Below are 26,485 nucleotides of genomic sequence, written 5' to 3'. Positions count from 1 at the left end.
CCGAGCACAACTCCACATTCCCTTCATCACCATTTCTTTTCTTTCCTGTATAAAATGTTTTCGTCTCCTTGATTTGCTCATTCCTTAGCTGCGTTTACTTTTTTGCCCTGAAAATGAATGTAAGTTGCTTTTACTCTAAAGAGCACCATTATAACAACCATGATGAATACCTCACTGCTGAGGATACCCCACTTTCATTACCTGAATACTTTCACAAACTTCAATCTCTATTTAAGACATGATGGATCATTTTTCAATTTAATATCAAATCAATGTAAATGCTTGTACTGTTACTGTCCCCTCACATCTGAAAAAGCTTGTGGTGCATATAGACACCCCATTTTTGGCCTTTCAAAGCACAAATAATGAGCACTGATCATATACTCTACGACCCTTTACTAGTCTGCATGCACAAGCCAACTAACAATGATGGCGACATATCCATCACTAATACAATCAGTCTGTTCTTATACATTATCAGGTTATTGGCAGCACATGCCCTGTTTGCACAAGTTGGCTTGATGTGCTGCCGGAAACTGTTTTTCTGCCAGTATAAACTACCTGATCTCTTGCCAAGTGAGCAAAACACTCTTGTCAAGTGATTGCTGGCATAATTACATTATTGGCAGATAACTGGGAACAAGCGCACCTACGAACACTTTTTCAACGATTATCTTTGTGTCTAAATACACCATCACTCATTATCACAATGGACCGATGAAGGGATCAACCAATTTAGCATCATAAATATATACTCAATTGAATTATCTCCCTAGAGTATCTCTGCCCTAGTATTTGCAGCCAGATAGGATGTTGATAAATTCTTAACTAATTTTTCTTTGTTATTTAAAATGTGTACTTTCCTTAAAATGTTATGCACTTACCAAGCTGTTCCTTAAAATTTCTCAAACAAGGTCTGTCAGTTTTCACATCTTATCTGAGATATTGAGGTGTGGGGGGCATGGGTTAGATACAAAATTATAGGCTGCCACAGCAGAATGGAGGCATGGTGTGTTCAGTAGAAGCTAGGACATACAAGTACATCTCAATAAATTAGAATATCATCAAAAAGTTAATTTATTTCGGTAATTCAATACGAAAAGGGGAATGCATAAACAGTGATCTATTTCAAGTGTTTATTTCTGTTAATGTTGATGATTAATAAAAATATATACGCTATATATATGCTCTTGAACTCAGTCGATGATAATCATGCAGTAGTGATATACAGTACAGACAGAGTTTGGACACACCACCTCATTCAAAGAGTTTTCTTTATTTTCATGACTCTGAAAATTGTAGATTCACATTGAAGGCATAAAAACATTGAATTAACACATGTGGAATGAAATACTTAACAAAAAAGTGTGAAACAACTGAAAATGTCTTATATGCTAGGTTCTTCAACGTAGCCACCTTTTGTTTTGATTACTGCTTTGCACACTCTTGACATTCTCTTGATGAGCTTCATGAGGTAGTCACCGGAAATGGTCTTCCAACAGTCTTGAAGGAGTTCCCAGAGATGCTTAGCACTTGTTGGCCCTTTTGCCTTCACTCTGCGGTCTAGCTCACCCCAAACCATCTCAATTGGGTTCAGGTCTGGTGACTGTGGAGACCAGGTCATTTGGCGTAGCATCCCATCACTCTCCTTCTTAGTCAAATAGCCCTTACACAGCATGGAGGTGTGTTTGAGGTCATTGTCCTGTTGAAAAATAAATGATGTCATTTTACGGAAAGAGTAAACGCTATACTTCGACTGGAGAGAGGAGTATACCTTAAAAGAAATGCATTGAAAAAGTTCTATAAGATCTGGGGGGCATGGTTGGATACCCCAGGCCTTCCCTCCTCGGCGTTACTGCAGGACAGTGCGAGCGACCAGGTCCTTCTCCTTCTCACCGGTTAACAAATTTCCTCAAATAGGGTGATATGCGTACTGCTGGTGTGTGTGTGTGTGTGTGTGTGTGTGTGTGTGTGTGTGTGTGTGTATGCTGGGTAAGCTCTAGTATGGAGAATATATTGGCGAATAATATGCACTTTGAGACCCATATTGAAATGAGACGTGGACTGCGGGTGCATTGTTTATTATGTTATTTGTGTGGTTTTTCTTATTGACTAAAGGTTTTTCCCCTTTCTGTGATATTTCTATGCGGGGAATTTATTTTATGTGTTGTATAATTTTGCTGTTAAATAAAAATGAACCTGATTTAAAAAAAAAACCCAAAAATAAATGATGTTAGAGTCAAAATACTTCGGCACTCATAAGAAAAAATTAAACTTCAGTCTGTCCAAAATTGTGATTTTATTTATGCAGAAAAGTAAAGACAGCATCCAGACGTTTCGACAATTTTTGCCTTAATGCACCACTGTCAAAAGATTTCCAAGAAAAATCAGCTGTTGTAATTTACGGTTTTTGGGAGAAGATCAAAGCCTAATGAAAATGCTGACTAAAAATACTAGAATTGATGGCATCACAGGTATAAGTATTCCATATCAAGAAAGAAGAACCATTGCGTCCTCAGATACTCCTGATGAATGCTTAAGGGAGTTAATAAGTAAGGCACATCGTTTCAGACAAGGACCATAATATTCCTGGGAAAATCTGATGTATGTTATGAAAATCAGAACATCCAAATAATGCACTATATAAAGGTTCTGGATTACAAGAATTCCTTATGTGACACTAAGCAAGAGCAGACATGTAACAGATTCTCTAATGCACAAGAGTAATAGCAGAAATATGCACAAGTGGGATCTTGAGTAATAGGTGCCAGATAGAGGGTGCATACACACATCAGCTGTGTATCCACCAGACTTCTGCACAACACAACTGATGGTCCCACCCCCATTTATAAGTCAAGAAATCCCACTTATTAAACGTGACAGGCCACATCTGTGAAGTGAGAACCATTTCCGGTGACTACCTCTTGAAGCTCATCAAGAGAATGCCAAAAGTGTGCAAAGCAGTAATCAAAGCTAAAGGTTGTTTCACACTTTTGTTAAGTATTTCATTCCGCATGTGTTAATTCATAGTTTTGATGCCTTCAGTGTGAATCTACAATTTTCAGAGTCATGAAATAAAGAAAACTCTTTGAATGAGAAGGTGTGTCCAAACTTTTGGTTACACAGCACAGGTTTGGACTGCAGAAAATGAAGGAAAAAAACAAAAATATTTCCAATTAATTTAAACTTTGTAGATGCTTGTGAATTCACCATTGTAAGGCTTCTCTGTGCTCCCAAATGAGTTATGACTAGGGATGGGCGAACCCGAACTGTAAAGTTCGTTGTCCGTATCGAGCACATGGTGTTTGTGCCCACGACAACAAACACAAGCTTTCTGGGATGTTCGTGTAACAGTTCGGGTCCAGGAGCTGTTTTAAAAAAAAAAAAAAATGTTCTTAAAAAAACATTCTGATCATACTTAAAGGTCCCACGACGCGTCCTGCAGACTCTGCCTCCCAGCGCTTCTGCGTCCGTCCGATCATTGCTGTTCCCCACGGTAAGCACCTCTGGCTAAAAGGACCTGCCCTGACCGTGACGTCATACCCATGTGAGCAGTCACGTGTGAATGTTGTATCACCTCATTGGCTACAGACTGGTCACGTGAGTATGACGTCATCACAGGTCCTGGCGCGCCGTGATGTGAGTGTCATCGCATCACGGCGCACAATCTCCCGACCGCAGCTGGTCGGCTGCATGAATTTCCACAGCTGAAGCGCTGCTGTTGGGAGAGTGGGGTGATGCAATGCGAGACGCAAGTGCAATCATCCCATCACTATCAGCCAGCTGCATCGCTCTGTCCAGAACGATGTAGCAGACCTGACATGGCTCTCTGTGCTTCTCACTGTGTATAGACTGTCTGTGCACAGTGATAAAGCAGAGTTGACATTGTGCTTTGCTTTTCACTGTGTATAGACTGTGTCTGTGCACAGTGATGAAGCGGACATTGCTGGCCCTTGTGGATTACGTCGGACTAAGGATTTTTTTTTATAATAAAGGTGGAGTCTCTAAATGTTTTTTGTTTTATTTCTAATAAAAAATATTTCTCTGTGTTGTGTTTTTTTTTCTGTTTTCTAGAAATTCATGGTGGCCATGTCTAATTTGGCGTGACACCATGAATTTCGGGCTTACTACCATCTGAGAATACAAAGCTGGTATTAATCCCTTTATAACCCAGCGAGCCACCGACGACACACCCGCTGGACGAGCCGGGTAAAGCACCTGGAAATGGCGCTAAGCAACTGCGCCATTTCCACGGGCAGCTGCAGGCTGCAGAGAATCCCAGCCCCCAGCTGCCTGACTTTACCTGACTGGTGATCAAAATATGGCAGGAGCCCACGCATTTTTTTTTTTTTTAATTTTTTTTTTTTTAACGGGCTTCCCTGTATTTTGATTGCCAGCCAAGGTAAATCAGGCAGATGGGGGGGGGGGAACTAAAAATATAGGGAAGCCCTTTTTTTTTTTAATTATTTCATGAATTTCATTAAATAATTTAAAAAAAAAAAAACGATATGGGCTTCGCCCCATTTTTGTGTCCTGCCTGGTACAACTAGGCAGCTGGGTCTTGAAATCCGCAGCGCAGGTTGGCCCAAGCTTTCTGCCCCACCCCCCGCCGCAGCGAATTGCATCTTCTGGCGCTGTATCCAACTCTTCCAGTGGCTCTGTTGACGGGTGGCATGCTGGGTAATAAGGGGTTAATACTAGCTTTTGTTTTACTAGCTAGTATTAAGCCAGAGATTCATATTGTCAGGTAAGTTTGACCCGGCCATTAAGAATCTCCATTAAAGGGTTAAAAAAAAATCACACAGCGAAAAAATACTTTAATAGAAATAACTACACAGATACACTTAGCGACTCCATGTTTATTACTCCCTCTCACTACTCCACGATCCTGGTCTTCTGTCTTCTTTCGCCTTCAACCCATGCAGCTCTGCTACATCAGACAGCACTGCATGAGAGGAAGAACACTTCTGCTCCCCATGCAGTCTAATCACTCAGTGAGTGAGCAGAGCCTGCGGGTTGGTAAGCGGTGATGTCACCACTGCAATAGTAACCTGACAGGCGGGTTACTATAGCAACGGTGATCTCCGATCACCTGATTGCCGGCGCTACTATTCACCGGCTGTGACAGCCAATCCCTGCATGTGGCCTGACTCTGTAAAGAGCGCCAACATGCAGGGACAGAGAGCCGACCATGTTCCCGAGCATCTCGACGAGTATACGGAGTACGGAGATGCTCGGGCGAGCACCACATACTGGCGAGATGAACTGACAGGACCTTGCATGACGTCCGTCATAGCCATGTGATCAGTCTGTAGCCAATGAGATAATACACACGTGACTGGTCACATGCTATGACATCATTTTAGGTCCTATCATCAGTGCTGGTTACCGGGAGGGCACAGCGATGATCGGAAGGAGGAGCGGCGGGAGACAGAATCTGCAGGACGTGTCGTGAGACCTGTAAGTATAATGACAATGTTTATTATTAACTATATTCTTTATTTTACAGCCCCCCCATGCCCCATCACATAACTGTAAAGTCCAAGTTCGGTGTTCAGACGCAAGTTCGCGTTATATCAGAACCCGAACGCGAACTTTACAAAACGTTCAGGCAAGTCTCCCGAACACCGAACGTAGGGTGGGTTTGCCCATCACTAGTTATGACTTTTTGCCATTTCTACTTTTTTATGTAATTAAAAACAAAGCTAATTTTGATCCATCAATTGCATATAGCATATCTTTGCCCAAATGTAATTGTATACATTAAGAATAAAGCATTTGTATTATAATAATCATGATGTGATAGCATTCAGCCGTTTGTTCCTCAGTATAACATGCATACATGGTCACTTCTGGTTTACAGAAGCAAATACAGTGAAACCTTGGTTAACTAGAACAATCCGTTCTGGGAGTGTGCTTGTTAACCAAGTTACTCATTCAGCAAAGCAAGATTTCCCATAGGAAATCATTGCAATGCAGACAATTCGTTCCACAACTTGTTAAATGTCCCATCCTGGTCCCCTATTGTGCCATTCCACACAAGCACAAACACGTACAAACTCACACAAACACACAAGCACACACGCACCTATTATGCTCACCTTACCTTCCGTTCCCTCGCCGGTCTCCTGGGATTTGCTGTTCTCCGGCACGGGCTATGTATCGGGTTACCATAATGACGAGGGAGGAACGTCCGCTCCCAGCGCGCTGATGTCAAAGGCAGGAGCCGCTTGCCTCTGATTGGTCAGCGCGCGGACTTTGAGTAGCGGGTGACAGGGGAAATTCCTGCTTCGTCACTATGGTTGCTGATGCACAGCCTGGAGTGGAGCGGCGAACTACAGGACCCAGGAGGCCGGCGATGGAACTGAAGCTACACATATGCTCACCTTATTTTCCGTTCCATCGTCGGCCTCCTGGGTCTTGTAGTTTCTCCGCAAGGATGTCGCAATGAGCCGGCGGACTAAAAGAACCATCAAGCCGGCGGTGCAACGGAAGGTAAGGTGAGCATAATACTGTATGTGTGCGTGTGCGTGTTTGTGCGTGCATGTGTGCGTTTGTGTGGACTGCAAGTGCGGGTCAGAGCGCGGTGGATGTACGGAACCGGAAGTGTGTGTGGTGAGTATTTTGCTCGTACAGCAAAGCTTTCTTGTAAACCGGGTTACAAATTTACAGAAAGCTTTGCTTGTTAAGCGAAATTCTCGTTAAGTGGGTTACTCGTTAAGCGAGGTTCCACTGTAGACTTTTTGGACCTTTTTTCCCTTGTGTTCTTCATTTCTCAAACCAGTAGCCCACCCACTCCTATAAATTTTTAAAGTTTCCCTACTAGGTTTATTGTCAAATAAAAACCAGTTTGCTTTTTGTCACAGAACTAAAAATGTTTTTATAGATCTGACCTATGCCAAAAGGGGGGTGTGATTATTTTTTTTTTTTTTTTTTTTGTGATTGTTTTTTTTCTTTCTTAATATATAAGCAACACGCAGCTCTGATGAAACCATTGCATATTTGCTTGTATGCTGAAACTTGACACTGTGTTTTCTAATAATATTTCTATTCATGTCTAATTATTTTTTTCATTTAGAAATCTACTGATGAGCAAAGCACTTTTGAAAAGGAGAGAATTGCCCATGCAAAACTCATCATGAAGCCATTTATTCTCAAAAGAGTAAAGAGTGAGGTAAGAGACACATGACAGCGTGTAATAAATTTGCAATGAAATAACATATTACCATACTCTGATTAAAGGAACCCAGCAAGCAGGATTTTCATAATTTTTGCCAGAGCTGTATATAAGAGACCACTACAAAAGTTTCATTTTTTTTTCTGATTTTTCTCTTTATAGGTATATTTTGGATTAAAATGTAAATTGTTCTTGTATTTGATGGCTTGAGATGCTTCCATCTTCCTCTTGATTACATTACAGAACTTTTCAATAGGGTTCAGGTATAGAGATTGGGCTGGCTCTGACAGGGTTTTGATGTGATGGTGCTTCATCCACACATTGATTGACCTAGCTGTGTGGCATGGTGGATTGTCCTGCTGGAAAAATCATGGTGGATTGTCCTGCTGGAAAAATCAGTCCTCAGAATTGGGGAACATTGCCTGAGCAGAAGGAAGCAACTGTTTTTCCATCATAACTTTGTATGCGGCTTGATCCATACATGCTTCGCAAAGTTTAATTTGCCCAATTCCGGCCTTACTGAAGCAGCCCCAGATCATCACCAATCCTCCGCCAAATTTCACAGTGGGTGTAAAACACTGTGGCTTGTACGTCTCTCCAGGTCTCCATCTAACCATTTGACGACCAGGTGTTGGGCAACGCTGAAAATTAGACTCATCACAGAAGGTTACCTTACTCCAGTCTTCTATGCTCCAAATCTTATGGCGCTTGGCAAACTTCAGCCTGGCTCTCCTTTGCTTATCATTGATGAAAGGCTTTTTTCTAGCTTTACATGACTTGAGCCCTGCCTCTAGGAGCCTGTTAAAAACTGTTCTTGCCGTGCACTTTACCCTAGCTGCCATTTGCTATTCCTTTTGTAGGTCACTTGATGTCATCCTGCGGTTGCTGAGTGACATTCGAATAAGATGACTGTCAATGCCGGTCAGTGGAGAGTCGCTTTCACACTCTGCTGGTCTGTAGCTTTGTTGTCCCCAATGTCTGCTACTTGACCTTGTTGTAATGGACTCCCGTCTTTCTTAGAAATATTAAGGATGGAGGCAACATGACGTTCAATGTATTCCTTTGCTAGTAAAGCCAGAATTGAGGCCTTCTTTTCCTCACTCAAGACTTTTCAACTCCTTTGGCATGGTGAAAAGTTATTTTTTCATTCCTATTACTTTTGGGATATTACTAGCGCTTGTTTTCCCATTCCACTTGTCCTATTGCAATAGGATTGTAAAGACCACAGCAGTGTTTTTTGTACTTTCCTTCATTAAAAAAAGATTTGGTTTAGGTGATCACCTAATCAGAAGCACATTAAGTAAAATGAGGTGTACTCTGGTTGGAATTCAACTGACACTGGAATGGAATGACTGTCGGACATGTAAAGAAGCTGATTTTTATAAAACTGTGCAGTGGTCTCTTAATTTTTGCCAGAGCTGTAAAGTAAAGCCAGCGCTATACTGGCGCTAGGATGCTGAATGTAAGCATACCTTTTAATCAGAGATTGGATACTTTAAGAAATATGTGCAAGTAAAGTTCCAGCAATGCACTGTTATTTGAGTGACAGGTGCAACAGCAAGGGGAATATGTGGGTCTGGTCTTGCTAGCTATTCCTGCCAGTCTACCTGCCTGGCCTTCTTCCCCTGTCTCCATCATAGATGTTAATTCTGGCACAGGCAGACAGACAGGGGAGGGAGTAAATAGCAAGACCTGACCCACATACTCCCTTCGTGTTGCGCCTGTCAAACAAATAGCAGTTTATTGCTGGAACTTTACTTGCACATATTTCTGAAATAAAACATGCAATCTCTGAACAAAAGGTATGGTTAGATTTAGCCTCCTAGTACAAATATAGCACTGGCTTTACTTTATATATGAAAATCCTGATGGTTAGTTCCCTTTTAAAGAGTTAACCCCGAAACAGAATTTATCTTGTGGATAGTGGATAATTTGCTGATCGCTATAACTGAGCTCTGCAGCCATGTCTTGATTAGACCTAAAGGGCCACATGCTGAACCTCTGCTGAATTCATAGTCTATGGGACTTTGCAAGGCACTGAACTCTGTTTCTGGTGGTTCCATCGACGGTGATCAAGCATATGCACCTTCTCTACATTTGACACAAGGTTGCTGAGTCCTACTCTTTGGATTGCTGGTGGGGTCCCAGTGATTGGACACCCAGTGATAGTTACTCCCTCATAACTTGTTTTTCAGAAAATGACCCTTTACGTATACAATATCTTTTACTTTGAGACAACTTGATACCAAGTTTGCGTAAGCTTTCTTGCTAGGGTCTCAAAGACATGGTCCTTTGAAGAATATTACTTTCACAATTCAAAGCTACAGAACATAAATGCAGTGTGAGGCAAAAAAAACAACAAATGTGTGATAGATGTTCTCTTTCAGCATCTTCTCTTTAGTCCAAACCACTGTGAACACTTATTCCACCACAACTTATCTCTGAAGTTTGTTGTCAAGACATCTTTGACTTTTCACTCTTCTAGCAACCTCCCTACCTATTTCAAACCAGCTCCGCATCTTGGTGCACCTACAATGTCATCCTGCTGTTGCCCCTAGTACTGGCCCTACTTCTACTGCCTAGTGCCTGATAAACACTACTACATAGAGAATAGTGACATGTTGATAGTCACTCCAAAAATAATGCCTTTTACAGTAGATGGTGCCCTTACAAGAAATTGTGCCTTCTAGCCTTACCACACTGCCCCATGATGAGTGCAAAGGAATATCCACCTCTATGCAATGACCGATTGACAAAGCAAAATAATAAACCAGCCAAAAAAAAAAAACCTGTTGCCTTCTAAGACATACTTTTCTGATATAATACTTAGTGAATCCAACAGGAGGTTCATGCTGCCTGAATTACGTTGCTTCATGAATAGGACACTGGCTATGTTATTAAAGTCATGTCATTTTTACTCTAAAAAATAGACTGCCCTTGACTAGGATCCCTCCAGTTTGATAAGTGTTGTCTTGAGGGTTGGGAGTCTTAAAGGGGTTTATCCACTATTAGGATAACCCCTTTTGATTTTCTGATTCCATGTTTCCTTCAGGTAAAATAAAAGTCTGTACTCTCCTCCACAGCCGGCGCTGTGCGAGGCTTGTGCTCCCGGGGCTCAAGTGACAACGTAATGTCACACGAGCCCTGCGTTTAATCTGTGCCAGCTTCTGTCTCCCCGCCTGCAGACAAACAAGAGAATCAACCGGAAATGAGCGCTGAGGCTGCCGTTCACTTTTGTTGATTGTTCCTAAATAAATAAATAAATAAATAAATAACTAAAAATATCAACACTTTTTTTGTATAGCAATCAGAGGGTCCTTTTTAGAGCCTCCAATGAAGGCAGCACATTCAATCCGAGACTAAAGGCATGGTTAAAATATGACATTTGCTTACAAACCTTTTACGTGGTTGTCCATTGCTAGGACAACCCCTTCTGATTTCATGTTTTCCCGATGTAAAATAAAAAAGCTTATACTCCCCTTCGCGGCCGGCACTGATTGGAAGTGGTGCTCGTGTGACATTACAACGTCCCTTGAGCCCCAGGAGCACAAGCCCTACAACCGCACTAGCTGTGAGGGTGAGTATAAGCTTTTTTTATTGTACCTGGGGGAAAGGTGAAATTAGAAGGGGTTGTCCTAGTAGTGGACAACACCTTTAGGGTTTGTAAGCATATGCCTTATATTTTAACCATGCCTTTTAACCTTGAATTGTATGTGCTGCTTTATTTGGAGGCTCTAAAGAGGACCTTTAGAACAAAACCTATGATTGCTATACACAAACAGTGGTGATATTTATTTATTTTAGTTATTGATATAGTTCCATCTAGAACAGACTCTCCAGGGTAGCTAATCCAATATAACACAGGGAATGCCACCAGTAACGGGAGGTTCCCAATGTTCTTGTCTTGCGTCTACAAACTGTGTGTGTGGTGGGGGGGTGGGGGCGAAGGTCAAGTGACTTTTACTGGTTAACTCTAGTTCCCACATAACCTTGATTGTAAAGTCTGAAATTATCTGAGCTCTACTACATAATTTACCTGTGTTTTAGTCAAGGGGGGCACTACACTAAGATTTTAGACTATCGAGTTTTTACTTCATGTTTGTGTCTTGTGATTTCTGTCTCGTCAGGTCCTCAAGCAGTTGCCTCCCAAACAAGATCACATTAACTTTTGTGAAATGTCCAAAAATCAGCAGAAACTTTATGATGAGTTAATGGTTAAACTGAAGAGGTCTATTGATGGATCAGGTAAAAAAACCCTTTCCCATTTAAGTAGGAAGAAATCTCTGTTTTTTATTAACAGCTGTGGATTTATGTAATTTTTCTTTTCTTTTAGAAAAAAATTCTGAGCTTTGCAATGTAATGATGCACTTAAGAAAAATGGCCAATCATCCCTTGTTACACAGACAATATTATACAGCAGAGAAATTACGCTCCATGTCCAAGCTAATGCTCAAGGTAAATATACTGGGTAACGGGACTTAAAGTACAGAATTGATCGCTTACCAAACAGCCTTTCTTCTGGTGGAATAAAAGGGTAATTGCACACTTAGCTGACATTTTTGCATCAATATTGCTGCACGAGTATACCTTGCCTATAGGTAATTATTCGGTCCTTGCTATAAGAGACACTATAGCCAAATTTTAGTCGCAGATCACAACTCTGTCCTAGTGGAGCTGTGCTAAAAAGCAGGTAATGCTAACGAACCTTTAAATCCTGGTCACACACAACCCATAACAGTTCAGTAGAGTGCTTTTTCTTTTTAATTACTATTCTATATTGGGATGTACCCACCGATGCCACGCTGTGTAGTCTGTGCATACATTGCACCAGCAAGGGGGTGTAATGAGAATCCTGCAAACTTAGGCAGAGAGAGCCAGCAGTATTGTTCAATGTAACTTAGATGTGACTGAAGATTTAACCCGTAATCTGAGGTCACTTTACGTGGCTATAACTCTGCAATGTTTCAACATATATCCCAGGGATTTTGAGATGTTTTTTTGGCACACCAATTGTACGATAATGGTAAATTTAGGTCGATACATTTTGCGTTTTATTCATAAAACAGAAATTCGACAAAAAAGTTCTAAAAACTAGCCATTTTCTAACTTTGATTATTCCTATAATCCAGATAGTCACACCAAACAAAATAGGTAATAAATCACATCTACCGCATGTCTGCTTTACATCAACACCATCTGTAAAATGTTCTCTTATTTCGTTAGGATGTTAGAAGCTTTCAAAGTCTAGCACTAATTTTTCATTTCTTTATCGTTCCTTTGGGAGACCCAGACCATGGGTGTTTAGCTTCTGCCTCCGGAGGACACACAAAGTACTACACTTAAAAGTGTAGCTCCTCCCTCTGAGCTTATACACCCCCTGGTGAGCAGACCCAGCCAGTTTATCGCTTTGTGTTCAGGAGGCATACATCTATGATTTTTTCCTTTTTGGAATGAGATTGAAGAAGTGCGGGTCCACGTCTGGACCCCCGGCATGTCCCTTCTCACCCCACTGTGTCGGCGGTGTTGTAAGGTTGATTTCCAAGGCTGGAGCCTTACATGCCGTGCTCCTTCACCATCCCTCCTGGGCTCTGGCTTGAAGTGGGAGCCAGCACGGTCTCCATGCCTGGCAGGAGACCGGTCTCCATCTGCAGCCCTTCAGGACCCTGCTGGACCGGAGCACTCATCCCCAGGGACCTGGCCCTGCATCTCAGCAGCTAAGTACCTGAGACGTTTATATATTGGGGGTCCCTGTGCTTTATTGTTTGGGGAGAGTATGCTTACTGTATTATTTGGCATTTCCGGCGGGTTCTCTAGCTGTCGCCCGAGAACCGCGCCGATGGTGCCGGCGCGTTGGCCTCGCCGCTCAAATTTAGGCCCCGGCTTTGCCGGAGGCCTAGTTTCTGTTCACTGCATGTCACTCATGCAGAGGGACAGGCTCGGCTCCTCCCGGCGGCCGTTCTGCACAGGGGAGGGACACTCCCCACTGCTGTGCGTGTCTCCTCCCCTGTAGGTCTCTATGGCCCTCCAGATCCCGCTCTCCAGCCAAGTCCCGCCCCCTCTCTTCGCTCCGGCGGCCATTTTCTCAGACAGAGTTCACTCGGCGCTGGTCTGCACTCTGCATCCCTGCTGAGGTGCTGTGCTTGGGGGTCCGGGCTTCGGGATCTGGAGGGCACACAACACCGCTCCAGCGGTCTGGTAAGCCACAACCGGTCTCTGGTTGTGGACCTCTGTATATACTCTCTGGGGTTCATTCTCTTGCAGAGTCCGCACTCCAGCAGCATGTCTCACACGAGGAGCAAGGCTCCAAAGCTTTATTCTGTATGCGCTGCATGTAAGCTCCTGCTGCCTGAACCGAGCACCTATCCTCATTGTGATGTCTGCTCTAACTTGGCGGTGCCACAGCGTGGAGTCTCACCCCCAGTGGTCTCTCAGGCTGCTCCTGCACCTGTGGCTGAACCCCCGGCTTGGGTAGAATCCTTTTCTAGGTCTATCTCCCAGTCTTTTGCTGAGTCCATGGGACTTCTGTCCAGGACTTTGAATATGCATCAGCCACCTTCACAGGGTGCCCCTACAGCTATGGGTCCCTTAGGACCGGAGCTCACAGAGGATTCATCATCAGGGCCCAGACCCCGTCCTCCTAAGAAGAGACGCAGGGTTCCCTCTCCCTCCTCCTCCCGCGGCTCTGATTCAAGAGCTGACTCGCAGGATGAGGAGGATGCCTTTACAGGGGGCTCGGAGGCTAACTCCATGTACCCCATTGATCTGTCCGAGGGTGACTCAGATCTTAGTGACTTGATTGCTTCCATTAATTCTGTACTGCATCTCAATCCGCCAGTATCAGAGGAGCAACCTTCTCTGGCAGAAAAGCACCAGTTTACCTCGCCTAAGAGAGCAAAGAGTGTGTTCTTTAACCACTCCAGTTTTCAGGCCGCTGTGACCAAGCCCAGGGCCTGTCCTGACAAACGCTTCCCAAAGCGTGGTTCTGATGACCGTTTTCCCTTTCCACCTGAGGTGGTCAAGGAGTGGGCTCAGTCCCCAAAGGTAGACCCTCCGGTGTCTAGGCTCTCAGCCCGGACCGTTGTGTCGGTGGCTGATGGCACCTCCCTTAAGGATTCCACTGACCGTCAGATTGACCTTCTGGCCAAATCCGTGTATGAAGCTTCGAGAGTGGAAGGCAGATGCTTCTTCTAAGAAGTACCTTGCTGGGCTCCCTTTTGCTGGGTCCCGGCTGTTCGGAGAACAGCTGGATGAAATTATTAAGGAAGCTACTGGCGGGAAGAGTACTTCCATGCCACAAACAAAAACCAGGAAACCTGCCCAGGGTAGGAATCAGTCGAGGTTTCGCTCCTTTCGTTCCTCCAACTGGTCGTCCTCTAAGCCCTCGGCCTCGTCCGCTAACTCAGCCAAGGACCAGAAATCCAACTGGCGCCCAAAAGCGCGTCCACAGAAGACCGCAGGAGGTGCTGCCACTAAGGCAGCCTCCTCGTGACTCTCTGCCCGCTCCGGCGACGTCCTTAGTCGGTGGCAGGCTCTCCCACTTTGGCGACGCTTGGTTTCAACACGTCTCCGATCAGTGGGTGAGAGATATCATCTCCCACGGCTACAGGATAGAATTCTCTTCCCGCCCGCCAAACAGATTTTTTCTCTCAACTTCCCCTTGCTCAAACCCGCCTTCTCACAGGCCGTGGCAGCCTTGCAGGCCAACGGAGTAATTGTACCGGTTCCCGCCCGGGAACGGTTCAGAGGTTTCTACTCAAATCTCTTCCTAGTTCCCAAAAAGGACGGTACCTTCTGGCCCATCCTGGATCTCAAGCTTCTCAACAAGCATGTTCAGGTGCGGCACTTTCGCATGGAGTCCCTGCGATCAGTCATTGCCTCAATGACCCAAGGGGATTTCCTGGCATCCATCGACATCAGAGATGTCTATCTGCATGTGCCAATTGCAGTTTCACACCAGCGTTGGGTACGTTTTGCAATAGGAGAAGATCATTTCCAATTCGTGGCTCTCCCCTTCGGGTTAGCCACGGCCCCTCGGGTATTCACCAAGGTCATGGCAGCAGTGATTGCGGTTCTGCACCTCCAGGGGTTGGCAGTGATTCCTTACCTGGACGACCTTCTAGTCAAGGCTTCATCCAGCGCAGACTGTCAGCGGAGTGTCTCGCTCACTCTCGCCACTCTAGCCCAATTCGGGTGGCTGGTCAATCTTCCCAAATCCACTCTGACTCCGACCCAGAGTCTCACGTACCTAGGGATGCAGTTCAAGACTTTGCCGTCACTTGTGAAGTTGCCCTTAGTCAAACAGCAGTCCCTCCAGCTAGCAGTGCGCTCTCTGCTGAGGCCCCGCCGTTATTCCCTCAGGCGTCTGATGCAGGTGCTGGGTCAAATGGTGGCGTCCATGGAGGCTGTTCCCTTTGCCCAGTTCCATGTGCGCCCCCTGCAGCTGGACATTCTCCGCTGTTGGGACAAGCGGCCTTCCTCCTTACACAGGTTAGTGGCTCTGTCGCCACAGACCAGGAGCTCTCTTCAGTGGTGGCTTCGGCCCCTCTCCCTGTCCCAGGGGCGCTCCTTCCTGGCCCCGTCCTGGGTGATTCTCACCACGGATGCCAGTCTATCCGGCTGGGAGCGGTATGTCTCCACCACAGAGCGCAGGGCACTTGGACTCCGTCCGAGTCAGCCCTTTCAATCAATGTGCTGGAAACCAGAGCCGTGCTTCTAGCTCTCCTAGCTTTTCACCACCTGTTGGCGGGCAGGCACATTCGAGTCCAGTCAGACAACGCGACAGCGGTTGCCTAAATCAATCACCAAGGCGGGACACGCAGCCGCCTGGCAATGTTGGAGGTACAACGCATCCTTCAATGGGCGGAGGACTCCAAGTCCACCATATCCGCAGTCCACATCCCAGGCGTAGAAAACTGGGAGGCAGATTATCTCAGCCGTCAAACCGTGGACGGTGGCGAGTGGTCCCTGCACCCGGCAGTGTTTCAGTCAATCTGCCGCAAATGGGGCACTCCGGACGTGGACCTAATGACATCCCGTCACAACAACAAAGTTCCTGTTTACGTGGCTCGCACCCACGATCCTCAGGCATTCGCCGCGGACGCTCTGGTTCAAGACTGGTCCCAGTTTCGTCTGTCCTACGTGTTTCCCCCTCTAGCTCTCTTGCCCAGAGTCCTGCGCAAGATCAGAATGGAGGGCCGTCGAGTCATCCTCATTGCACCGGACTGACCCAGGCGAGCTTGGTATCCAGACCTGCTCCATCTGTCCATAGAGATGCCGTGGCATCTCACGGACCGTCCAGACCTACTCTCGCAAGGTCCGTTTTTCCGCCCGAATTCTGCGGCTCTCAAATTGACGGCGTGGCTCTTGAGTCCTGGATTTTGACGGCTTCTGGTATTCCTCCTGAAGTCATCTCCGCTATGACTCGGGCCCGTAAGTCTTCCTCCGCTAAGATCTATCACAGGACTTGGAAAATTTTCCTGTCCTGGTGTCGCTCTACCGACCATCCTCCTTGGCCTTTCTCCTTGCCGACCCTTCTGTCTTTTCTACAGTCCGGTCTGCAGCTAGGACTGTCCCTCAACTCTCTCAAGGGACAAGTCTCAGCTCTGTCAGTTCTGTTCCAGCGGCGTCTCGCTTGGCTGGCTCAGGTCCGCACCTTCATGCAAGGCGCGTCTCACATCATTCCGCCTTACCGGCGGCCCTTGGATCCCTGGGACCTTAACTTGGTTCTCACGGTTTTGCAGAAACCCCCTTTTGAGCCTCTTAGGGAGGTTTCTTTGTATCGTCTTTCACAGAAAGTGGCCTTTCTGGTGGCCATAACTTCCCTCAGGAGAGTCTCTGATTTGGCTGCGCTCTCTTCGGAGTCACCTTTTTTAGTTTTTCATCAAGACAAGGTGGTTCTCCGTCCGACTCCGGACTTTCTTCCTAAGGTGGTCTCTCCTTTCCACCTTAACCAGGACATTACCCTACCTTCCTTTTTGTCCGGCTCCTGTTCATCGCTTTGAAAAAGCGCTGCATACTCTGGATCTGGTGCGTGCTCTCCGGATCTATGTGTCTCGCACTGCTGCACTTAGGCGGTGCACTTCTCTTTTTGTGCTAACCACAGGTCGGCGCAAGGGCCTCCCTGCTTCTAAGCCGACCTTAGCCAGTTGGATTAGATCGACCATTTCGGACGCCTACCAGAGTACTCAGGTGCCTCCCCCGCCGGGGATCAAGGCATATTGGACCAGAGCTGTCGGTGCCTCTTGGGCTTTCAGGCACCAGGCTACGGCTCAACAAGTCTGTCAGGTTGCCACTTGGACTAGCCTGCATACCTTTTCGAAGCACTACCAAGTGCATGCTCATGCTTCGGCAGATGCGAGCTTGGGCAGACGCATCCTTCAGGCGGCTGTCGCCCATTTGTGAAGTTAGGTTCTGCCTACTTCTTAGTTTTTCTGTTTATTCCCACCCAGGGACTGCTTTGGAACGTCCCATGGTCTGGGTCTCCCAAAGGAACGATAAAGAAAAAGAGAATTTTGTTTACTTACCGTAAATTCTTTTTCTTATAGTTCCGTATTGGGAGACCCAGCATCCTCCCTGTTGCCTGTTGGCAATTTCTTGTTCCGCGTGTTATCACCGGCTGTTGTCGTGGACAGAGTCTCCGGTTGTTTCAGCTCTTGTTCTGTTCTACTTGTGGGTGGCTATTCTTCTTCAGCTTTTGCACTAAACTGGCTGGGTCTGCTCACCAGGGGGTGTATAAGCTCAGAGGGAGGAGCTACACTTTTAAGTGTAGTACTTTGTGTGTCCTTCGGAGGCAGAAGCTAAACACCCCATGGTCTGGGTCTCCCAATACGGAACTATAAGAAAAAGAATTTATGGTAAGTAAACAAAATTCTCTTTTTTTCTAAGGAAATTTACAAAACATTTTTTTAGGGACCTATTCAGTTTTGAAGTGACTTTGGGGCACAAATATATAGGAAACTGTCCCCCTTAAAAGCGATACCAGAGTAAAAACAGCCCCCCTCCACATATTCAGAACTGTCAGTTTATTACCTTTCAGGTGCTTTTCAGGAATTAATGCAAAGTGGTATAACAGGAAAGAAAACTGCTATTTTTACCCCCTTTTATTTAATCGTATGAATGTATACCTTACCATCATATAAAAATAAACACCAGACCCCCTATATGTTGCTAACCTCTGAACAGGTCACTATAGCCGGAAGACTGTAAGGCCGTTATTTGGCTGTGAATTGGCATGACAACCATCAGGACCACACAATCATGATCTCAGGATGCTGATGGGGGTTAAAGAAGGAGCTTTCAACACTGTTAACCATCTATGTGCTGTAGTCACTATTGAGAGCAGTTTCTAAGGAGTTAAGCGGCAGTGGTCGGTGCCAACACCGATCTTGAATGATGCAGCAGGGTGTCGGCTGTAGTGTACAACTGACAGCTGCTGGGTTTTCTTCCTTCGGGGATGCTATTCACTTATCTCAGGTCATACTGGTGGTCACTAGTGGGTTAAATGAGTTGTACCCAGATCAAAAGTGCTGTTTAATCAACAGATAATGGAAAAATGTAAGCATTTCCCCAACTGAATGTATTTGTAAACCTATTGCTATGCAGAGATAAAACTATAATGGTGCCACTGTTGTAGCATTTAGCTGCTGGTCGGCACGTGTTGCTTGTATTGATCCCACCGAAGTAGAGAGCGACGATAAGCAAATATTTCCTACTCATGGTGCTGACAGCGTCTGTTCCATGCTTGTGACCTTAGTCCTGCCTGCCTGTTCTTTTCATTTTAGTAGTGATCATCATATGTGCTATAGCAAAAGACCTTTGAGCTGACATGATTACACCCAACCAGTACAGTACAACAATCTCAATGGCTGGATATACTGTATTTTATGGACCATAAAATGCACTTTTTAGCGGAAAAAAAAATCCTGCTTCAAAGTGCGTCTAAAGGCCCCGTTACACGCAACGACATCACGAACGAGATATCGCTGGGGTCACGGAAATTGTGACGCACATCCGATATTGTTAGCGATGTCGTTGCGTGTGACACTTACGAATGACTGCTAAGGATCTCACTTACCATCTAATATCGTTGATCGTTGACACGTCGTTCATTTTCCAAATGTCTTTGATCTTCTGGGACGCAGGTTGTTCGTTCCTGAGGCAGCACACATCGCTACGTGTTACACCCCGGGAACGACGAACTACAGCGTTCCTGCGTCCTTCGGCAACGAGGTGAGTGTCGATAATGCGGCTGCTCTCCGCCCATCCGCTTCTATTGGTGGCCCGCTGTGTGACGTCGCTGTGATGTCACACGAACCTCCCCCTTAGAACAGAGGTTGTTCGCCGGCCACAGCAACGTCGTTACTAAGGTATGTGCGTGTGACACACAGTACTGATATTGTCCGTCATGGGCAGCGATTTGCCCGTGACGCACAAACGACGGGGGCGGATGCAATCGCTAGTGACGTCGCTGCGTGTAAAGAAGCCTTTAGAGTCCAGAGGCAGCTTTCTCTGATTGAGGTAACACTGTCCTTTTCCCAATCACAGAGAACTGCTCCTTCTCCACCTCTTTGACATTCAATAGCCTTCTCTGATGCTTTGCTGGGCATCAGAGAAGGCTTCACATCCTGGGTAGCTAAAGAACCTTCCACGTGACTCGCTGAAGAACCTTTTCAGGTCATGTGATCAGTCACATGCCTGGAAGGTATGTAAAAATGTGGTAAAGTATACACAATGGGGGGAATAGGTTGTGTTGATGTGGCTCAGCTGAGTTTTGGTGATTTTGTTGAGCTGAATGTGTTCATAGTGTGCATTGCAGCAATACTTTTGTGTGCTGTAAAGCTACGTGTATAATACAAATTCTAGAAAAAGAACACTAACACTAAATCTAATGCCCCTTTATTCTACCCTAGTGAAAATTGATGATATTGATCCCTCCACTTCTTTACACCTCCTGGGCAATTTTAATTAGTCGGAAATATGGGTTTTTTTATATTTTCTGCTGTCAAAAACTGCTCTGTGTCTTATAGTAAGGTGCATCCATATAGTAAGGTGCATCCTATAGACCAGAGAATATGGTATATAGAGATTAACGGCTTTTTTAGTTTATATGTTTAGCCACTGATCTCCTGAGATTTAGTGAGGGGGAGTCAAAAGGGCCTCTGCTATAGCACATACTATAGCTGCTTAGATGAAAGGGGCAGGCAGGGAGGAGTAATGTCATGGACCTCAAATTTTTATTTATCTCTTGGTTAGATGTCATTTTCTTGTTTTGTGGGTTACTAAATTCTTTACAGGTCAAGTTACATTACTCTGACTTTTAGTCTGCATTAAAACTTTAACGACCGCCCATTAGGGGAGAGTTGATCTCCATTTCCTCATACCTCAACAAGCAGAGGAAATCGTTCTTGCAGACTTTGTATGCTGAGATTGCCACGCTGGAGGCTCAGCATAAAAAGTCCCTATCCCAACAGACATTAGAACAACTGACTGCGAAACGTGTGGAACTTAGGGATATGCTCAATAAACAGTCGGCTAAATTTTATCTCGGTTGGAGGAATCGTATGTTCCTCCACGGGGATAAAGCCTCTAAACTTATGATTTCTTTGTCGCTCCATTGGGAGACCCAGACAATTGGGGTGTATAGCTTCTGCCTCCAGAGGCCACACAAAGTATTACACTTAAAAGTGTAAAGCCCCTCCCCTTCTGCCTATACACCCCCCGTGCATCACGGGCTCCTCAGTTTTTATGCTTTGTGCGAAGGAGGCACACATGCACGCATAGCTCCACATCTTAGTCAGCAGCAGCTGCTGACTATGTCGGATGGAAGAAAAGAGGGCCCATAACAGGGCCCCCAGCATGCTCCCTTCTCACCCCACTCTGGTCGGCGTTGCTGTTAAGGTTGAGGTACCCATTGCGGGTACATAGGCAGGAGCCACATGCTGTTTTCCTTCCCCATCCCTTAATGGGCTCTGGGTGAAGTGGGATCCTAATCGGTCTCTAGGCACTGGGACCGTGCTCCCTCCGCAGCCCCTGGGGATTCTGCTGGACAGGAGCCGGGTATCGTCAGGGACAAGGCCCTGCTACTTTGAGGTACTCTGTGTCCCCGTGGGGACCGCGCATGGAGCGCTTGTGCCATATACACTGCAGCACTGCTGGGTGTGTTAGTGCGCCGGGGACTACCGCGCCGGCCGCGCTCATATGCCGGCTGCGCTTATAACTTTAGTCCCCGGCTTTTGCGGCCTAGTATCGCATATTCCCGCCCCCAGGCCTGTCAGTCAGGGGAAAGGCGGGACGCTGCACAGGACATCAGCGCTGAGGGCTGGAGCATACTCTGTATCCTCCTCCCCCCTCATTCAGCACAGTGGGGCTCCAGATTCCCGCACTTTTCTAGGGCACGCCCACGGCCCCCTCCTCCCCACAGAACGCCGGCAGCCATTCCTGTCAGCACTTCTGACGCTGGAGAGGAGAGACAACAGGCTCTGGGAGGCCCAGGCAGGGAATCTGGTGATCACACAACCGCTTTTTAGCGGTCGGTAAGCAGCACCTGAGGTGCTGGCCCCACTGAGTGCCGGAGTGTACATATATATATATGCTTATATGCTATACTTTTACACTGTTCGGTCGCACTGTTGATTTTTGGCTATATACCCTCCTGGATTGTACTCAGAGGAGACAACAGCATGTCGTCCGCAAAAAGCAAGGGTGCCAAAGCACAGGCTTACTTTGCAACCTGTACTTCATGTGCGGCTATACTACCGGCAGGTTCCACTGACCCTCACTGTGTGCAATGCTCGGCCCCTGTGGCACTTACTCAGCCGGAGCCTCTGCTACTGGTGGCCCAGGTGGAACCACCTGCTACCACTGTCCAGGTGACAGGGACGGAGTTTGCAGTATTTGCTGACAAACTGTCTGAGAGTATGGATAAATGGTCTGCTAGGATACTAGAAGCCTTACAGTCCAGACCGGTAACTCAGGCCCCGGGCACTGTTCAATCATTGACCCCAGGCCCCCCTCAATTGGAGCAGCAAAGTGCTCCTGGGGTGACCCATGGGTCCCGGGGTGAGGTCTCTGACATGGACCGCAGTCCCAGGCCGCCTAAGCGGGCTCGCTGGGAAATTCACTCGACTTCATCACACTATTCAGGGTCTCAGCAGGAGGACTCTCTGGATGATGAAGCGGAGGTAGCAGATCAGGATTCTGATCCTGAGACCGCTCTCAACCTGGATACACCTGATGGTGACGCCATAGTGAATGACCTTATAGCAACCATCAATCAGGTGTTGGATATTTCTCCACCAGCTCCTACAATTGAGGAGTCAGCTTCTCAGCAGGAGAAATTCCGCTTCAGGTCTCCCAAGCGTACATTGAGTATATTTCTGGATCACTCTGACTTCAGAGAGGCAGTCCAGAAACACCGGGCTTGTCCAGATAAGCGTTTTTCCAAGCGCCTTAAGGATACACGTTATTCCTTCCCCCCTGACGTTGTCAAGGGCTGGGCTCAGTGTCCTAAGGTGGATCCTCCTGTCTCCAGACTGGCGGCTAGATCCATAGTTGCAGTGGAAGATGGGGCTTCACTCAAGGATGCCACTGACAGACAGATGGAGCTATGGTTGAAATCCATCTATGAAGCTATCGGCGCGTCTTTTGCCCCAGCATTCGCAGCCGTCTGGGCACTCCAAGCTATCTCAGCTTGTCATGCGCAGATTAATGCAGTCACACGTACATCTGCTCCGCAAGTGGTGTCGTTAACCTCTCAGGCGTCGGCATTTGCGTCCTACGCCATTAATGCTGTCCTGGACTCTACGAGCCGTACGGCGGTAGCATCCGCCAATTCGGTGGCAGTCCGCAGGGCCATGTGGCTACGTGAATGGAAGGCAATCTCCGCTTCCAAAAAGTTCTTAACCGGTTTGCCATTTTCTGGCGACCGCCTGTTTGGTGAGCGATTGGATGAAATCATTAAACAATCCAAGGGAAAGGACTCATCCTTACCCCAGTCCAAACCAAACAGACCTCAACCACGGAAGGTACAATCGAGGTTTCGGTCCTTTCGGCCCGCGGGAAGGTCTCAGTTCTCCTCGTCCAAAAGGCCTCAAAAGGATCAGAGGAACTCCGATTCATGGCGGTCTAAGTCACGTCCTAAAAAGACCGCCGGAGGAACCGCTCCCAAGGCGGCCTCCTCATGACTCTCGGCCTCCTCACACCGCATCCTCGGTCGGTGGCAGGCTTTCCCGCTTTTGCGACGCCTGGCTGCCACAGGTAAAAGACCGATGGGTGAGAGACATTCTATCCCACGGTTACAGGATAGAGTTCAGCTCTCGTCCTCCGACTCGATTTTTCAGAACATCTCCGCCCCCCGAGAGAGCCGATGCTCTTCTTCAGGCGGTGTGCACTCTGAAGGTGGAAGGAGTGGTGATCACTGTTCCTCTTCAGCAACAGGGTCACGGTTTTTACTCCAACTTGTTCGTGGTACCGAAAAAGGACGGATCCTTCCGTCCTGTTCTGGACCTAAAACTGCTCAACAAACACGTAAAAACCAGGCGGTTCCGGATGGAATCGCTCCGCTCCGTCATCGCCTCAATGTCCCAAGGCGACTTCCTGGCATCAATCGACATCAAAGATGCTTATCTCCACGTACCGATTGCACCAGAGCATCAGCGCTTCCTGCGTTTCGCCATAGGGGACGAACACCTTCAGTTCGTGGCACTGCCTTTCGGCCTGGCGACAGCTCCACGGGTCTTCACCAAGGTCATGGCAGCAGTGGTAGCAGTCCTACACTCTCAGGGACACTCGGTGATCCCTTACTTAGACTATCTGCTGGTCAAGGCACCCTCTCAAGTGGCATGCCAACACAGCCTGAACATTGCTCTGGAGACTCTCCAGAGTTTCGGGTGGATCATCAATTTTCCAAAGTCAAATCTGACACCGGCCCAATCACTGACATATCTTGGCATGGAGTTTCATACTCTCTCAGCGATAGTGAAGCTTCCGCTGGACAAACAGCGTTCACTACAGACAGGGGTGCAATCTCTCCTTCAAGGCCAGTCACACCCCCGGAGGCGCCTCATGCACTTCCTAGGGAAGATGGTAGCAGCAATGGAGGCAGTTCCTTTTGCGCAGTTTCATCTGCGTCCACTTCAATGGGACATTCTCCGCAAATGGGACAGGAAGTCGACGTCCCTCGACAGGAACGTCTCCCTTTCACGGGCAGCCAAGGCTTCCCTTCAGTGGTGGCTTCTCCCCACTTCTCTGTCGAAGGGGAAATCCTTCCTTCCCCCATCATGGGCTGTGGTCACGACGGACGCGAGCCTGTCAGGGTGGGGTCGGGTCTTTCTCCACCACAGGGCTCAGGGAACCTGGACTCCGACAGAGTCCTCCCTTCAGATCAATGTTCTGGAGATAAGGGCAGTGTATCTTGCCCTAAAGGCGTTCCAGCCGTGGCTGGAAGGCAAGCAGATCCGAATTCAGTCGGACAACTCCACAGCGGTGGCATACATCAACCACCAAGGGGGAACACGCAGTCGGCAAGCCTTCCAGGAAGTCCGGCGGATTCTGATGTGGGTGGAAGCCACGGCCTCCACCATATCCGCAGTTCACATCCCGGGCGTAGAAAACTGGGAAGCAGACTTTCTCAGTCGCCAGGGCATGGACGCGGGGGAATGGTCCCTTCACCCGGACGTGTTTCAGGAGATCTGTTGCCGCTGGGGGATGCCGGACGTCGACCTAATGGCGTCCCGGCACAACAACAAGGTCCCAACATTCATGGCACGGTCTCAAGATCACAGAGCTCTGGCGGCAGACGCCTTAGTTCAGGATTGGTCGCAGTTTCAACTCCCTTATGTGTTTCCTCCTCTGGCACTGTTGCCCAGAGTGTTACGCAAGATCAGGTCCGACTGCCGCCGCGCCATACTCGTCGCTCCAGACTGGCCGAGGAGGTCGTGGTACCCGGATCTGTGGCATCTCACGGTGGGCCAACCGTGGGCACTACCAGACCGACCAGACTTGCTGTCTCAAGGGCCGTTTTTCCATCTGAATTCTGCGGCCCTCAACCTGACTGTGTGGCCATTGAGTCCTGGATCCTAGCGTCTTCAGGGTTATCTCAAGAGGTCATTGCCACTATGAGACAGGCTAGGAAACCAACGTCCGCCAAGATCTACCACAGGACGTGGAGAATCTTCTTATCCTGGTGCTCTGATCAGGGTTTTACTCCCTGGCCATTTGCCTTGCCCACTTTTCTTTCCTTCCTTCAATCCGGATTGGAAAAAGGGTTGTCGCTCGGCTCCCTTAAGGGACAAGTCTCAGCGCTCTCTGTGTTTTTTCAGAAGCGCCTGGCCAGACTTCCACAGGTACGCACGTTCCTGCAGGGGGTTTGTCACATAGTCCCTCCTTACAAGCGGCCGTTAGAACCCTGGGATCTGAACAGGGTGCTGATGGCTCTTCAGAAACCACCTTTCGAGCCAATGAAGGATATTTCTCTCTCACGCCTTTCGCAGAAAGTGGTCTTCCTAGTAGCAGTCACATCACTTCGGAGAGTGTCTGAGCTAGCGGCGCTGTCATGCAAAGCCCCTTTCCTGGTGTTTCACCAGGACAAGGTGGTTCTGCGTCTGGTTCCGGAATTTCTCCCTAAGGTGGTATCCCCCTTTCATCTCAATCAGGATATCTCCTTACCCTCTTTTTGTCCTCATCCAGTTCACCAGTGTGAAAAGGATTTGCACTTGTTAGATCTGGTGAGAGCACTCAGACTCTACATTTCTCGTACGGCGCCCCTGCGCCGCTCGGATGCACTCTTTGTCCTTGTCGCTGGCCAGCGTAAAGGGTCACAAGCTTCCAAATCAACCCTGGCTCGGTGGATCAAGGAACCAATTCTCGAAGCTTACCGATCTTCTGGGCTTCCGGTTCCCTCAGGGCTGAAAGCCCATTCTACCAGAGACGTGGGTGCGTCCTGGGCTTTGCGGCACCAGGCTACGGCTCAGCAGGTGTGTCAGGCGGCTACCTGGTCGAGCCTGCACACTTTCACGAAACACTATCAGGTGCATACCTATGCTTCGGCGGATGCCAGCCTAGGTAGGCAAGTCCTTCAGGCGGCGGTTGCCCACCTGTAGGAAAGGGCCGTTTTACGGCTCTATTACGAGGTATTATTTCACCCACCCAGGGACTGCTTTTGGACGTCCCAATTGTCTGGGTCTCCCAATGGAGCGACAAAGAAGAAGGGAATTTTGTTTACTTACCGTAAATTCCTTTTCTTCTAGCTCCAATTGGGAGACCCAGCACCCGCCCCTGTTCCCTTCGGGCTGTTGTTCTTTGTGTACACAT

At 47.3% G+C, this 26,485-nt stretch overlaps 1 protein-coding gene across 2 annotated transcripts in view; it reads left to right on the top strand.

Annotated features, from left to right (window-relative positions):
* The window catches only part of SMARCAD1 (SNF2 related chromatin remodeling ATPase with DExD box 1), a 194,154-nt gene that overhangs the window by 125,633 nt on the left and 42,036 nt on the right, over window positions 1-26,485 (top strand). For both annotated transcript variants that reach the window (XM_075351068.1, XM_075351074.1), the window contains 3 exons: window positions 7,079-7,174; window positions 11,305-11,422; window positions 11,511-11,632. In XM_075351068.1, coding sequence (XP_075207183.1) covers window positions 7,079-7,174; window positions 11,305-11,422; window positions 11,511-11,632 — 336 coding nt within the window. The remainder of the gene's footprint in view (window positions 1-7,078; window positions 7,175-11,304; window positions 11,423-11,510; window positions 11,633-26,485) is intronic.

Source organism: Anomaloglossus baeobatrachus, chromosome 1 (assembly GCF_048569485.1).
Source record: "Anomaloglossus baeobatrachus isolate aAnoBae1 chromosome 1, aAnoBae1.hap1, whole genome shotgun sequence".
Classification (NCBI taxonomy): domain Eukaryota; kingdom Metazoa; phylum Chordata; class Amphibia; order Anura; family Aromobatidae; genus Anomaloglossus; species Anomaloglossus baeobatrachus.
The sequence above is the reverse complement of the archived record's forward strand: the minus strand, read 5'-3'. Positions and strand labels throughout refer to the sequence as shown.